This window comes from Xenopus laevis, chromosome 8L (genome assembly GCF_017654675.1).
Source record: "Xenopus laevis strain J_2021 chromosome 8L, Xenopus_laevis_v10.1, whole genome shotgun sequence".
Taxonomy (NCBI): Eukaryota; Metazoa; Chordata; class Amphibia; order Anura; family Pipidae; genus Xenopus; species Xenopus laevis.
In genome coordinates this window covers 67,110,687-67,127,242 of record NC_054385.1, presented here as the reverse complement: position 1 = coordinate 67,127,242, position 16,556 = coordinate 67,110,687, and the positions used below count along the sequence as shown (strand labels likewise).

At 38.7% G+C, this 16,556-nt stretch overlaps 1 protein-coding gene and 1 non-coding gene across 2 annotated transcripts; one reads left to right on the top strand and one right to left on the bottom strand.

The window, feature by feature from the left end:
* Window positions 1-4,748: 4,748 nt before the first annotated feature.
* trnak-cuu lies at window positions 4,749-4,821 on the bottom strand. The gene has a single exon. It is a non-coding gene; the product is annotated as a tRNA-Lys (tRNA).
* Window positions 4,822-5,091: 270 nt separating this feature from the next.
* On the top strand, window positions 5,092-11,555 carry nrm.L (nurim L homeolog). The gene is given in 4 exon segments (NM_001092423.1): window positions 5,092-5,273; window positions 7,057-7,256; window positions 7,777-7,953; window positions 9,367-11,555. Coding segments are annotated over 4 exon segments (858 nt in total). The 5' UTR covers window positions 5,092-5,095; the 3' UTR covers window positions 9,670-11,555.
* Window positions 11,556-16,556: the final 5,001 nt, after the last annotated feature.

Sequence of the window (16,556 nt, the reverse complement as noted above, 5' to 3'; positions counted from 1 at the left end):
GTTTTTTTTGGAGAAAAATCTCGAATCGAGTTTTTAAAAATCAAATCAAATTCAAATTAGATTTTACCAAATTTGTTTTTTTAAATAAATTTCATTGGTCAAATACTGAGTTCATGGGAGTTTATGGGAGTTTTTAAAAATGCGCATGAATTCCAAAATTTGACCTTTCATAAATGTGTAGATTTATCAAGGGTCAAATTTCAAATTGAAAAAACTTTGAAATTCGCCCATCGAATTGAAAAATTTTTGTTAAAATTTAGCTGTTTTCGATCAAATTAAAATCGTTGATTGATCGTAGAAATCGTTCAAATCAAACGATTCAAAATATTTAATTGATCGATCGAGCGATTTTCAAAAAAAAACTTCAACTTCTAAAAACTTCTAGGAGGTGCCCATAGGCTAACATAGCAATTTGGCGGGTTTAAGCTGGTGAAGTGTTGAAGTCGAAGTTTTTTAAAGAGACAGTACTTTTATTTTTGAATGGTCGAATATTCAAAGTATTTTCAATTTGATTCGAAGTCGAAGTCGAATTTGGCCTATTCGATGGTCGAAGTACCCAAAAATTATTTTGAAATTCGAAGTTTTTTCATCCGAAAATTCACTTCGACCTTTGATAAATCTGCCCCCAAGTGTTAGGTGTGGTTATGAAAAGCAAAAGCTTCAGGAGACAGCCCTTAAAGGTAAAGAATATGGCCATCAATCATACAGTATACTGTATTTCTATTTCATGTTTAAGTATGAGTAGTGGGTCTGAGGTAGTGAGCCTGAGGTAGGTCTTGGTACAGGTGTCCAAGATTGTGCCCTGAGGTAGCAGGCGAATAGTCACGGCTAGTGAGCAAATGTAGTCCTGGGCTCTATCAAGTTGAAATGAAGAAACCTGTCTTACAAAGTCCTCATCTTTGTTGATTAATATTGTTATTACTTAATTATTATATCTAATTTTATATATATTCTTATTGCAATTACAATACATTTGTCTCACTCCGTCTTCCACATTACAAAACACATTATTGTTAGCTATTTATATGATATGCATTGCAAATATAGATTTTAACCTCTGAAATGTATGACGTGAATCTTTACGGATAATTCCCATGTTTATTTAAAATTCCATATAACATGCCAAAATGACTAATATCTGCTTTATTTCTGTACTGCCACATCTCTTTTCTTGCATTGTAGCTATCATTATCCTATATAATTGCATACACTTAGCTAATCAATTATTTATAATATGTATCTTGTATTTTAAATTTCAATGTAACTTAATTTATTATCATTTAAATAAAAATCAAATGGGCTTCTAATCTATGAGACTTTCATAGTGTGTTTTCTGTTCACCAGTTTTGTATTAAAGGATAAGTAAACCTTTAAAATAAGTTAATGTAAAATTGACGAGGGGGCTATTCTAAGCACTTTTGTCATCTAAATTCATTATTTATTTTCTTTTTATTCCAAGATATTAAGGGATACATGCACTGTTAATATGAATGAATTTTGTTACAACAGCACCACCTGCTGGTCAGTTTCCCACCAGTCTGACCACAAAGTAGTCAATGAAGTTGTCAGGAGAAAGAAGGAGGCTGCTCTAATGTTCTTCTACTTAGGAATAAAATTAGAAACCTTGTTCACATCTTTCCTAAGCAACAGAACATCTGAGCAGCAAGGTTGTGGAATGCCTTGCTGGGTGTTGGCAAATTCTATTAATGCCTTTAAAAGTTGTTTGAATTATTACTTGAACAGACAATTATATCCAAGGCTACTGTGATCTTCATATGTACAGTTTGTTAGTATAGGTATTGTATGTATAGTTTATATATATAAAAATATATGTCAAAGCACTTCATAACTGCCCCTCCCTACATCTCTGAACTCATCTCTATATACTCACCCAACCGCTTACTATACGCCTACTGACCTGCTCCTCAACTCTCATTACTTCATTAGATTTAATTGTTTTATATTGGATAAGTATGAATTGATATCAAGAGACCTCTCATTAGTCAGGTACAGCTTGTGAATACTAATTTTCCTCTGTGAAACAAACTGTAATAATAGGCAGCCTGGGGGAGTCCAATAAAATACTCATTTTCTTTGTCATTAAAAGCAAAGATTTGATGTTTGCTTGGAGTTTAATTTTTCAGTTAGAACATTTAATATGTCGAATCCTGTTTATTGTACATTCCAAGTGGGTATAATTACAAATGTTTTTATATATATTCAGGTTCTCAAGAATCTGAATAGTGGATGGGTGTGGCATTAAAGCTCAAATAACCACTAGAAAAACACATTTGGAAAATGCATGTGGATAAAAGGGCCACTTCCACACAGGTGCCAAATTACATAATGGCCATGGGAAAATATTCAGGTTATTGTAAACTGTCACAAACTGGGTATTTTGCAATAATCTTAGGAAAGGGTACTTCTCATGTTACAAGTAACTCCTAGACACCATTGAAGTGCCAGTGTGCAGCACCACAAAAGTTATTCATTCATGGGGACCTGGGACTTTTATGCAACAGCAGTTATTTTTACCGACTACCGCCAACTAGGTATAAATCAGATAAATAGTATACAGCAGTGCCCCAACAGGTTATCTTTACAAGAAAGTGGTGAAAAAATAGTATTGGTATTCTGACATCACAATGCAACAAGTCATGGCAATTCATTAAATAAATATTTTGTTAGCAGTTATTTTATTATTTTTTAGCAAATATGGAAAACCCATAAACTTAGCATGATTATAAAGTGAGATAATGCCTTACTTGACCCCAGCCAGCACCTGAACAAAATAAAGAGTCTCCAAGATATAAATGATAGAAACAGAGCTGTGATATGTTTCTCTTGCGTATGGCTCAGAATACCAGGTAGGTTTCTGATGCCCTCCCCAGGCAAAAGGGGGCACAGTAAGAGGGGGCACAGAAAGAGGAGGCACAATAAAATGCATGGTCGTGAGTTGAAAGTACATTTATCAGCCCTTTCTCCTGGCAAGTGAGATATTTGCCCCTCCAATAGGGCATGCACCAGGATGGAGAACAACTTATCCTACCTATATGCCTAACAGACCCAACACACAGCCAGAGAAATAAATAAATAATATATTTATAATATAATTATAAATAATAAGAGAAGGACAAATATCTACTCTACTACAGTACAATAGAGAATATAGACACATAATGTCACTTAACCCTGGGTTAATACTGGGTTCTTTTCTGAAGCCATCTATACATGTGTATGAAGGACCATACAATAAGCAGAGAATGAGCATAGTGTGTGCCACCTGTTTATATTCTGGTGAGAGATGAGCTGTCACTACAGAGAGCAGGATTCTTCTGCTGCATTACGGCAGGGGGAATTCTGATTCTACATATAATTTTATCAGATCTTGTGAAAAACAAATCAATAGAGGCCAGAAAGATACATTTATTAAAAGTGTTGGCATATCTGTAGGTAGGCTAGTGACAGCCTTAGGTGTATGACCACCTTAGGGCTTGCAGATCAATGCAATTTGAAACTTTCAAAGCAGTGGTGTAACTAGATGTTACTGGGCCCCCCAGAAAAATAATTTTAGGGCCCGCAAAATATCAAGAGGTTTTCCTGTTTTACCAATATATATGAAAATTATTCAATAATTAGGGCCTTATAGGGCCTCCTATAACTCCTGGGCCTAAGGTTGCCACCTGGCCAGTAAGAATAATGGTTGGTCCAAATGTTATTAATAGGAAAAAAATATAAATATATAGGAAGGCCAGTATTTTTTTCCAGAAAAGGTGGCAACCCTACCCGGGCCCCCCAGAAAAATAATTTTAGGGCCCGCAAAATATCAAGAGGTTTTCCTGTTTTACCAATATATATGAAAATTATTCAATAATTAGGGCCTTATAGGGCCCCCTATAACTCCTGGACCTAAGGTTGCCACCTGGCCGGTAAGAATAATGGTTGGTCCAAATGTTATTAATAGGAAAAAAAGATAAATATATAGGAAGGCCAGTATTTTTTTCCAGAAAAGGTGGCAACCCTACCTAGGCCCCCCTGCAGCCGCAGGGTCTGCTTCCTAAGTACTTACGCCATTGTTTCAAAGATACAAATTTATCCTTGGAATTATTGTATTCTTCCTTTTGTAAGCAGAGCTTGAACCTACTGAGGCTCACAGGAAAATCTGTTTTGGGCCCCCAAAATTTAGAAGATGACACTAAGTTGCCTTTACAACTCCCTTATTTCAAAGTGATCACAACAAACTCAGACCCATGGCCAAGGCTTTGCAGAGCATCTTTTGTAAACGTGCGGAATCTGCACAAAATGGGGTTCATGCACGAGGACCTATTAGGTCCCCTAAAATCTTGGGTGAACCAATAAGCAAAAGGCACTATTTCCCTGTAGTTGTGAACTGGTTCCAGGCCCGGACTGGCAATCTGTGGGTTCTGGCAAATGCCAGAGGGGCTGCTATAAGGTGCCATAGAAAGTCAGTATTTAGTTGGCTGGTGGGGTGCTATATGGGCCTCTATGTGGGCTGATTGGGCCTCTGTGTACCTGAAATGCCAGGGCCTGTTTTAATTCTCAGTCCAGTTCTCTTTATTTTTCATGTCCAAAAAATACAATGCTGCATAATACAGGTAAACTATGCTTTGTTCAATCATATTCATTTGTGTCACTTATTTGTAAGTCATTTAAGAAAAACAAGCATGCAAAAACATATCCGGCAATAGAAACGTATTAACATTTCATTAATTTGTAGAAAAGCTTTGCGCCCAACGTGGGGCTCGAACCCACGACCCTGAGATTAAGAGTCTCATGCTCTACCGACTGAGCTAGCCGGGCTGCTGGTGCACCCGTGCCCTGAATATATTTAAATAGTAAATAAATAAACAGAAGTATTGTTTTTAAGAAATATAAATTTGTTCGGCTAATGTTTACAGATCGCACAAACACCACATCTAAAACTACGCTGGGGAAAAATGCACTAATCTAACAAGTTGAACACAAACATATCGATTTAATACGCAGGGGTAGCTGTGACGCAAGCAGGCGTGGCCGACTAGATACTGTGTCTACTGTATAGGCGGGGCAATTAGGAGGCGCTGATTGCTTGAAAATGTCGGCGAATGTTCAAGTATCTGGCCAGCTGTCCTCTGGGCCCTCGCTTCCGGCTTGTATCGTTTTATCCGCCGTCTCTTTGCTGTGCTTTGTGGCTGGATTTGGGACGGGAGCAGAGTTTGTGCGTTTTCTGTCATTCGGCGCAATATTCAGGAACATCAGTGGGGGCCTAGATGGTGAGCACAGGCGGGATATAGAGAGAGCGCTCTAAACTACTATGAAAAAGTGGCGGGAATTTGGTTAAGGGGGTGATATAGCAGTGTTTGAATAAACCAGGGACGAGGTACTACAGTTTAAATACGTAAACCGTAAGAAGGTAAGGGAGTGTAGTTGTAGTGACTTTCATGGGGAAAGCGATTGTAATAATAGTTTGGGGGCGTGGGTGTCTGCCTAGTATTTATGGTTGTAGCATAGTCTCAGAGCTGTTGTGTAGCCTCAATACAATCTAATAATTATACATATATATGGACAGAAGGAAAACATGTTGGGGCACTTGATGTACACTTTATATTATATAGAGCTGTGATTACTTTCTGACATCATGTGAAGGTGTTGTGTTTCCAAACTGTGTGTGTGTGTGTGGGAGGTGGAGCTGCAGTAAGGGCAGAGACACACTGGAAAATTTATTTGGGGAGATTAGTAGCCCGGGCGACAAATCTCTTCTTTGGGGCAACTAATCTCCCCAAACTGCCCTCCGCTGGTTATAATGAAAATCGCCGGCGGGACGGCACTCAAAATGATTATTTTCCTGAAGTTGCCTCACGAGGAAACTTCGGCCAATTTTGTAAAAACGAATCGCTCCGAGTGCCTATCTGTCTGTGATTTTCATTATAGCCGGTGGAAGGCAGTTCGGGGAGATTAGTCCCCCCGAAGAAGAGGAGATTTGTCGCCGGGTGACTAATCAAATCAAATCTGACAGTGTGTCTCTGCCCTAAAGGATTGGGAAAACCATGGGCACCCCACTAACTGTAATTACTTACCCCATGCTAATGATCCTCTTCTTTAAGGGTGAGTGCACACAGGAAGATTTGGGGAGATTAGTCGCCCGGCGGCAAATCTCCTCTTCTGCGCGGTCGCTGATCTACCCCCGAACTGCCTTCCCGCTGGCTAAAATGTAAATTGCAGGCGGGGAGCAATCGATTCGTTTTTTGGAAAATTAATCGCTCCGACTGCCATCCAACCGATGATTTACGGGAAGGCAGGGGAGGCCGTTCAGGAAGATTAGTCGCCCCAAAGAAGAAGAGATTTGTCACCAGGCGACTAATCTCCCTGAATCTGCCTGTGTGCCCTCACCCTAAAAAGTGTACTGGCACTGGGTAGTTTCCCATTCACCTATCTGGAACAGCCAATAATCTGTGAATGGCAATAAAACCTTCAATTTGACTGTCCGTATGTATGTGTGATTAGTTATATGGTGCTGTTGAACTATATGTGGGTAGTGTCATTTGCAGTTTACCATTCTGCTAATAATGACAATATTCTCTGTTCATTTTCCCTCCTTTTTAAAAGACAAGGAAGCCTCCGTTTACGTAGGGTGCCAATATATTAGGTGAATCCTCCTTTTCAGAAATAAAAAAACAACTTGCCAACTTGTTGTAACCCTGCTACAGTGCCATCTTACTTAATTTGCATAGACTTAGAATTGCATAGTACAGTAAAAATGTCCAGCTTTAATCTGCTCCACTGGGGCAAGTGTAAGTAAAGGATTTCTGGGTAGATCCGGTAAGAGGGTAGCCCAGCGCTCCTATAGAAAATTCTGTATATAGAAAGACTTGAAAAGTAGCTTGTAAGAAAATGGTTTTAATCAAGAAGCCCCTGGATAGCACTTGTGCTAGAGCTTTCAGGCAATTGTAATTCAGGGCATGACAGAGGGTGTTTCTGAGAATTTTAGCCGGGCTACTATATAATATGGTTGGCTACGCACCCTAAACCTGTTAATGCATTTTGTTTTATTTTTAGGAGAAATACCATTAACATGGAGCGAAGCAATAAGAAACACCCAGTTTCAGTGCTGTATTGGAATTGATATTGGGCTTCTCTTCCTATTTGTACTCCAACACAGCCTAATGGCCTGGACAGCAGTGAAGAAAAACGTACTGCATGTGTTTGGTGTCCTTCAGCGCTCTATATATATCCTATGCACAGCCCTGTCTCTACAGGTAAAACTTCTTAGTGGTACTGTACTTTGGAGAATAACGTCACAATGGTAGGCAAAAGAAGAGAAAGTCACAGGCAAAAGGCTTTAGATTGTTATCGTATCTGCCCAATGTTGCACAGTACAATCAGGTTATGTGGTTCCTGGTGAAATTATCTGTTTGTGGAATGTGGGACGAAACTAGTACAAGGAGGGCACAGGGTGAACATAAAACCTGAAACCTTGACTGAATGTTGGTTTAGCCACATTCAAAGGTAGAAAGCCCCTACATGAGTTCTTGTTAAAAGCATGTTTACCCTTGTATAATTGATCTTAATAATCAAGATTGCATATGTGAGATGCAATCTTAATATCAAATCGTGCCTCAGCTATGCTTATAATTGCTATCACGAGCTGCAAGACATTCATAGAGCAAGCACCCTGTTTTCAGATTTTTGTGTCATTCAATTTGAGAATTTAAGGGAATTAGTACAGCTTTAAATGTAGGTTCCTGTTCTTAAAGAGTTTTCTTTCACCCTGACCAGGTGCTGATGAGATTCTGGCAGCCCTGTCCACATGGTCCATATCTGTGGAATGTTTCTTCTGATCCATGGAGTGCATGGCTTCCTTTGCTCTGTGCTCTCGTGCACACAATTTCTTGGCTCCTTATATTTAGTGTTTTACTCATATTTGACTATGCAGAATTGATGGGGATCAAACAGGTAGGTATGCCTTTCAGAAAAAGTATTATTGATACATTATAAGCCATTGGTTTTCAAAGGCTGCCCCCCCCTCCTCTAGAGTAGTGGAGGGGTGTTACCCTGGATCCTGAACATTCTCCAATGCCCCAGTTAAAGCCCAGATCTCATTCCAATAGAGATTTGTGACATTGTTTGAAAACTGAGGTGTAAATGCATCATCTGAGTAATCTCCTTAGATCGGACCAAAACCACTCCCAGTGTAGAAAAATAGTACATACCCCAAAAAACTAAAGATTTTATTGCTGTGGAAGTAGCTTTTGTGAATGAATTATGTATTCAATTATGAACCCTGTTTAAGATCTCTGCTTCCCTTCCCGGCAGTAAAGCTGGCCATAGATGCAAAGATCCGATCGTACGATCGGACTTTCCCATCTCCCGACCCGCCACTAACCATTCAGATCAAAGTCAGATTAGTTAAAGAACAGATCAGCAATGTTCTGCCCCTGACAGCAATCGTACGATATCTATGTCCAACCTAAGCTAGTGACAGTCTCCCACTGAAAATCGTACGATCGGCAATACACGCAGAGATATTATCGGCAGCCGACAGAAATTTTCTAACCTGTCCGATCGACCGATCTCCGCCGGACGAAAAATGTCGGGACTCTCCACACACGGTTCGAAAATCGTACGAATCCTCGATTCGTACGATCAGATCTTTGCGTCTATAGCCAGCTTAAGTCTGATCACCTCTGACATTCTGCTGACTGGACTGCAGTTCTTGTTAATAATAAAAAAACAAATCACATCTCATAGAGCAAATTTTAAATGTAGCGTTTGGTATTCAAGGTAGTATGAATGTGGCTTTGAGTAAAGGATTGTAGTGTGAGTATTTTGCTACATGGCTGTGGCTGAGGAACTATGCCATGAATACAATTCTAGTTGTGCTATATATTCTGTATATATGTATACACGTATACATATACAAATTCTGGCTGAAAGCATTATTAAGACTAAAATACTCTTTCTTGCCTAAGGAACCTGCTACCATTGTTTCTTAATTACCCTTTATAATCTTGCTCTAAAATGTATAAATTTGATTCCTTGTATATTTACTGATAAAGCATATTTGGATATTTCTCATCATATTTAGTTAAAAATGGTAATTTATAATTGGATACAGATATGATATCTGCCTTTTTGAGTAATTACAAACATTGATTCAGATGAATTGTATATTATGTAAGTGCCAAGCTTCCGCAATTTGAACAGTTGTTAGATGTTCATAAGTCTTTTATACATACCATACCACTCTTAAAGTAATCCTCCTTAGGTATTTGTTTGCTAGGCCTATTTTTTAACAGATGTGGGGTGCCATACTCTTGTGGTAATCTCCAAAATAAAAACATCTTTCTTGCCTCTCTTTTGTTCCAGGTGTATTATTTCTGCCTTGGGATGGGCGATCCATTGTCTCACAAATCTCCCCGTGTTGCTCGACTCTACGCCCACCTTCGACATCCCATTTACTTGGAATTGTTACTTATTCTGTGGGCAGTGCCTTGTCTACCTCCTGACCGCCTTATACTTGCCATTTTCTTTACACTGTATCTAAGCTTAGTTCATCGCTTAGATGTGCAGGACTACGCCTACCTCCGCTCGCAATTGGAAAAAAAGTTCTTACTCTTCTCACGTGAAGAAGCTAGTGCTGTTGGTGGACAGATAAGAAAAAATAACTAATAGAAAACCATGTAAGAAGCACAAGTAGGTTGGAAACTATATTAAAAACAGAAATAAAGGAGGGAAGTGATGGGAAGGGCAATAACAAAGTAAAAGAAAGTCAGAGTGTAAGCAGACTGAGCATAAAGTATCACATGTGAGTAGATTATAAATAAGTCTGCTTGTTTGTGGCCAGCTTGTAATACAGATAACCACATGAATAAGTAAAAAATATATATATCTTATAAGTCAGCATGACAGTACAATTAGTTTCAGTTGTGAAACAAATAAGTAGTGCAGCCAATTTGGGGTCACAACCAATAGGTTAAGCATCCCTGATTTTAAGAAGAAACAAAGATGGTGGAAAAAAAGTCTAAAAATTATATTTTATATACCTGTAATGAACTTACTATGCCATACAGAGGCTCATTAACAGCAGTGATCTGTGCTTTCACAGTTGTCCACAGCAGCTCCCTGTCTTCATCTCTTGCAAGGCCATATTTTAGGTCAGTATCACTGCTCAAGCTCTGTTCTATGCTGCAGAAGTTATGCTTTGGATCCATTGAAAGCCACCAAAACAATAGACAAACATGAACTTACATCTGTTAGTTGATGCTACAGAGCTCATTATTAATCCTCCGTTTTCATGTAGAATGCACTGGTTCCCATTGTGACATAAAAAAGTAGGGCTGTATGAGCTACTAATCAGCATTGTATTATTTATTGTAAAATGTTGCGAGTCATCTGTAAAGAAGATTGCAAATGAATAGGGGCATACTTGGATGGACAGATGTTCATTGCTAAGGGCTCTAATTGCTGGGATAGAAGCCCAGCACATAACATGTAGCATTTCTAGCTTCATCGTTTTTTCCTTAAAAAAACAAGGCATAAAATGTTCACAAGAAATACATTTTAATGTATGCAAGTACTTTGGAGCTATAGATGCAGTGGTAGCCAAGTTAAAATGAGGAGGGGATGTGGGTCCAGGAAGCAGGAAAGAAGTCATAATGTTAAATGAAGCTGTAAAATCTATAGATGGATATTAAAAGGTCTAGTTTTACTCTGTCAATTTATTTTTATTTTTTTTAATAAAAGTGCAATAATCTTAGTTTTAGCCTCTATGGTAAAAACCAAGAAGGCTAACCAGCTCGTTTTGCACTAAATTTTAAACTTGGGGTTTAAGGGTTTACATGTTGCTTCAATGTGTGTATTGACTGAATGCTTTTATAGAATTATGTATATTTGTACGTGTTTTTTTTTTTTCCTTTGGACATTTTTCAAGTTTATGATTTTTACTATCATAGATTCTGACAAAGGAAAACTATACCCCCAAAATGAATACTTAAGCAACATATAGTTTATAACAAATTACCAAACTGGTATATATATTTAGGTAAATATCGCAGTTTTACCTCTCTTGCCTTGATCCACCTTTTCGTGATGTGCTGCCTCAGAGATCACCTGACCAGAAATACTGCAACTCTAACAGGAAGAAATGTGGAAGCAAAAGATAGAACTCTGTTAATTGGCTCATGTGGCCTAACATGTATGGTTTGTTTGTGTGCACCATGAATCGTAGGATAAGCAGGGGCAGCCCCTTATTTTTTTAAAATAGCTATTTTCTATTTATGATTACCCAATGGCATATACTACTAAAAAGTATTTTAGTATGAAAATGGTTTATTTACATGAAGCAGGGTTTTACATATGATCTGTTTTATGCAATATATTTTTATAAAGACCTACATTGTTCAAGGGGTATAATTTTCCTTAAAGAAATCTATGGGAGCAATTTGCTTTAAGGGCTAAAGTAAATTCATTCACGCTTTGTATGCATTTGTAAAGAAAACATATTGGCCTTTATCATTTTGTTTGCTTCAAAATATTAAATATTTTTTAATACCTAATTAAAAGAAGACCTCTGTCCAGCTTTATTTGAAATCCCTCTCTGTTCTATATGTGGCAGTGGATGTTTGGCTATTTAAATTAAATGTTCAATGGCCGTAACCTTCATTGGGTCAGTAAGTACTGCCACAAAAAATGATGACATGGCCATACAGCTGTAGCATGAATTGTGCAGAAACCTGTTATCCAGAAAGCAGTGTCCTATTGAAACCAACTGTTCTTAATTTTAACTGATTTGCTTTTTTCCCTCTTATGATATAATAACTTGATTGTAACTAATGGCAAAACAAAACTCCTGGAGCTTTTATTATACATATATACAGTACATGTGTTTGTGCTTAGATGATATAAACAGGCTGCACGGTCAAATTTCATATATAAAAATGTTTCTCCACATTAAGTAAAAAAACTCCAAAGTATAACTATAGGGTCAGCAGAGAGAGGAGACCTGTTCGCAACCCACCCCTTCCACTGCTCCCACTCTTTGCTCATCCTGTGGTCCCCCATACTCTCTCCCTGGCATTTATATTGCGTATTCGCTCCATGGGGGTCGGGGGAAGAGGCCTTCTGATTGTGGATGAATAGGGGGCTGTAAACCCCTGAATAGATTGCATATCTGTACTTGTTGTAAACTAAAACAAGTATTTGGGGCCTCTTTATAATGCTGTGTTAGAATTATTTATATGATGGAAAAATTCTTTAAAATAAGTGGAGAATTTATAAAGCCATATTTGACACATATTTTATGCTGATTTATTTACTGTATGTCATAACCCATTCAAGTCAATGAGGAAAATGTAGGTGCCTAGTAAATACCACCAGTAAAAGAATGCCATATAGTTTTTATTTTGCTGGAGGATCCAAATGTTTAAGCAGCTGCTCCTTTTTTACATGGAAAACGTTTATGCTGCAAATGTACTGTATATATCTGGCAATCTCTGGCCTAATTTTAGTCTGCTAATGGGATATCAGGAATATAAAAGAGGTGCTGCTTTAAAAGTTTCCCAGACTGGTGTATTTTTCAAAAAAGAGCCTGGGAAAAATAGCAATTTAGGTTACTGTTGGGTACTCAAAACATTGGCAACCCAGATTTTTTTATATTCAATTTTGAAATCTGACATGGGGCTAGACATATTGTTAATTTCCCAGCTGCCCCAAGTCATGTGACTTGTGCTCTGATAAACTTCAATCACTGCTGTACTGCAAGTTGGAGTGATATCACCCCCAGCAGCCAAACAAAAGAGCAATGGGAAGGTAACCAGATAGCAGCTCCCTAACACAAGATAACAGCTGCCTGGTAGATCTAAGAACAACACTCAATAGTAAAAACCCATGTCTCACTGAGATACATTCAGTTACATTGAGAAGGAAAAACAGCAGCCTGACAGAAAGCATTTCTCTCCTAAAGTGCAGGCACAAGTCACATGACCAGGGGCAGCTGTGAAATTGACAAAATGTCTAGCCTCAAAAATCTGTTTGCTCTTTTGAGAAATGGATTTCAGTGCAGAATTCTGCTGGAGCAGCACTATTAACTGGGGCGGTCAGTGATCCACATTTAGCATTCCGAGTAATGTTAAGGACTCCTAGACTGGCCAAGAGCTTCAGACCCTTTATTGTATGACATGGTTTGACCCAAGAATTTTTGAATATTTAGCTTAAAATGGCAAAAAAAAAGTAGAATTGGTCTAGGTCAAACTGTGGAATTTAAGCACAGCAGGCCTCCTATCTTTCTGAACATTCTCATTATTACAAACATTGTACCCACGCAGACCCTGTGACCATCTGGGCCTCTTGCTGTTGTGGGATCTGCAATACACTGGTGCTGGCTTTGCCTTGTGGAACCTATCGAGAGGGCAACATCGCTGATTTACAGACATGGGTCAATAGTGTTTACCCATAGCAACTGATCAGACTTGCTGTTTCTAACTTGTAGTCCACTGTTCAATAGGTAATTCCTGATGACATGCCTGAATCTATGCAAACCAGAAGAGAGAACAAACAGAATGTGAGACCTCTATTGTGGCAGTTTATAAAATTCAACCCTGGGGTGTGCAAAGCTTTGTGATAACCACAAGTTAGCGGTTTAGTGATTTAAATTGCAGTTCACTGGTTTGCTATGTGCAATTAGGCCTGGAATTCCAAAAGTGAACACAAGGTGGCATATACTTATACCTTAAGTATGCTAACCAAAAATAGTGTTACATACATAAATTATTTTGTGCCAGTTGGCAAATTGTAACTTGCCCCAAACTTATCCTTCCTCTTCTCCTTCTCCACTCCTATAGTGCCTGTGATGTCATATCTTTGCCCACATTTCAGCATTGGCCTACCCCTCCTATCTTGCGATCCACCCCCTACATCACAGCCTGCCCCTTTTGTTGCTGGCCAATAAATTTATGCCAAAAAGGTGGCAACTCTAATCTGGAGTAACATTTGGAACCCGCCCCCCCAAATGAAAAGTTGCTAAGAACAGGATATTCTATACAGCATTGGACTGGCATATTGGGGGCCCACGAAGACCCCTCCTGCAGCCATCAGGGCCCCCCTCCTGACGTCCAACCTTACCCCCCCATGTGCGTCTATTTGAAGTGAGGCCAGGAGATCGGTCCTGGCCTAGTCTGACCCTGATTCTATAACATACCAAAAGTTACCTGAAAGGTAAAGTGCCCCTTTTGAGAGTTAATATTGTTACACTTCATTTGACTACAAAAATGAGACTTTGTTTCAAATTCAGCATAATTAAAAAATAATTACCATATAATAATAGACAAGAAAGACAAAAAAATCACAGAGCTTATGATATTTGTAATGCAGTATTGCAGCTCATAGCAATGGCCATATCTGTATCTGCATACAGGAATGTTTACTGGCCTTATCAAATTGACCACAGAGTGTGCGAATACTGAATATGATAGGGATAGATTGTAACTTCACTGGGGCAGGGCCTGATGCAAATAATACAGTATATAATCCTGTAAAGACTATGTCCTTGCTATATGAATATACAATGATAATACTGGTAGTACAGCTGTTTGCTATGCATCATTATAATCCAAATGCACATACTATTTGGAAGGTCTGATTTAGTTTAAAAGAAACCAGCAATGAGGAAGATTAAACATAGTGCCTCTGAACATGCAAAATTCTGCATTTATTGCATTGGACAGGACAATGTTACGGTACAGAAAGTTCTCCAGTTTAGACACAACTGTAGGACGGTGGTTGATTATTTTCTCACTAAAACAGTACACAGTTAGGTCCATAAATATTTGGACAGACAACTTTTTTTCTAATGTTGGTTCTGTACATTACCACAATGAATTTTAAACGAAACAATTTCAGGGGCTCAAAAGGACCAGGGGTTCAAAATTAATTGGACAATTGACTCATTTAATGGGCAGGTGTTGGAAATTCCTTTCTTATGTCATTATCAATGAAGCAGATAAAAGCCCTGGAGTTGATTTGAGGGGGGTGCTTGTATGTGGAAGATTTTGCTGTGAACAGACAACATGCGGTCAAAAGAGCTCTCCATGCAGGTGAAACAAGCCATCCTTAGGCTGCAAAAATAGGAAAAAAAAACATCTGAGAAATTGCTACAATATTATGAGTGCCAAAATCTACAGTTTGGTACATTGTGAGTAAGAAAGAAAGCACCGGTGAATTCAGCAACACAAAAAGACCTGGACGTCCACTGAAGACAACAGTGGTGGATGATCGCAGAATCATTTCCATGGTGAAGAGAAACCCCTTCACAACAGCCAAACAAGTGAACAACACTCTCCAGGAGGTAGGTATATCGATATCCAAGTCTACCATAAGGAGAAGACTGCATAAAAGTAAATACAGAGGGTGCACTGCAAGGTGCAAGCCACTCATAAGCCTCAAGAATAGAAAGGCTAGATTGAACTTTGCTAAAAAAAAAAAAAACATCTAAAAAAGCCAGCAGAGTTCTGGAAAAACATTCTTTGGACAGATGAAATCAAGATCAACCTCTACCAGAGTGATGGCAAGAACAAAAGTATGGAGAAGGCGTGGAACAGTTCATGATCCAAAGTATACCACATCATCTGTAAAACAGAGGAGGCAGTGTGATGTCTTGGGCGTGCATGGCTGCCAGTGGCACTGGGACACTAGTGTTTATCCATGATGTGACACTGGACAGAAGCAGCCAAATTAATTCTAAGGTGTTCAGAGACTGCTCAAATCCAGCTAAATGCAGTCAAATTGATTGGGAGGCGTTTCATAATACAGGACAATGACCCAAAACATACAGCTAAAGCAACCCAGGAGTTTATTAAAGCAAAGAAGCGGAATATTCTTGAATAGCCAAGTCAGTCACCTGATCTGAACCCAATTGTGCATGCATTTCACTTGTTGAAGACTAAACTTCGGACAGAAAGGCCCACAGACAAACTGAAACTGCAACTGAAAGCCACTGCAGTAAAGGTCTGGCAGAGCATCAAAAAGGAGGAAACCTAGACTCTGGTGATGTCCATGAGTTCAAGACTTTAAGCTGTCATTGCCAGCAAATGGTTTTATAGCAAGTATTAGAAATTAATGAACATTTTATTTTCAGTTTTTTAATTTGTCCAATTACTTTTGAGCCCCTTAAATGAAGTGATTGTGTTAAAAAAAGGCTTTTTTTATGCCATCTTTTTGTTCAACCCACTGAATTAAAGCTGTAGATCTGCAGTTCAACTGCATCTGAGTTTAAAAATCATTGCGGTAATGTACAGAACCAAAATTAGAAAAAAAAGTTGTCCAAATATTTATGGACCTATTTGTAGCTAAAAACCTTACAGTATCTCCCACAGGCCTAAATTCAGAGACTACACTATGCTGATTGAATAGGCCATGCACACATAGCTGTTTCTTGACCTGCTTATAAACACAGGCTAAGAAACAGCCAAACCGATTGCCTCAGCCACCTACAGTATCCTCACTAACAGACACTACAATGGCCAGTGTGCAGTCACACAGAGCAGATTTCAGTGGACACTCAC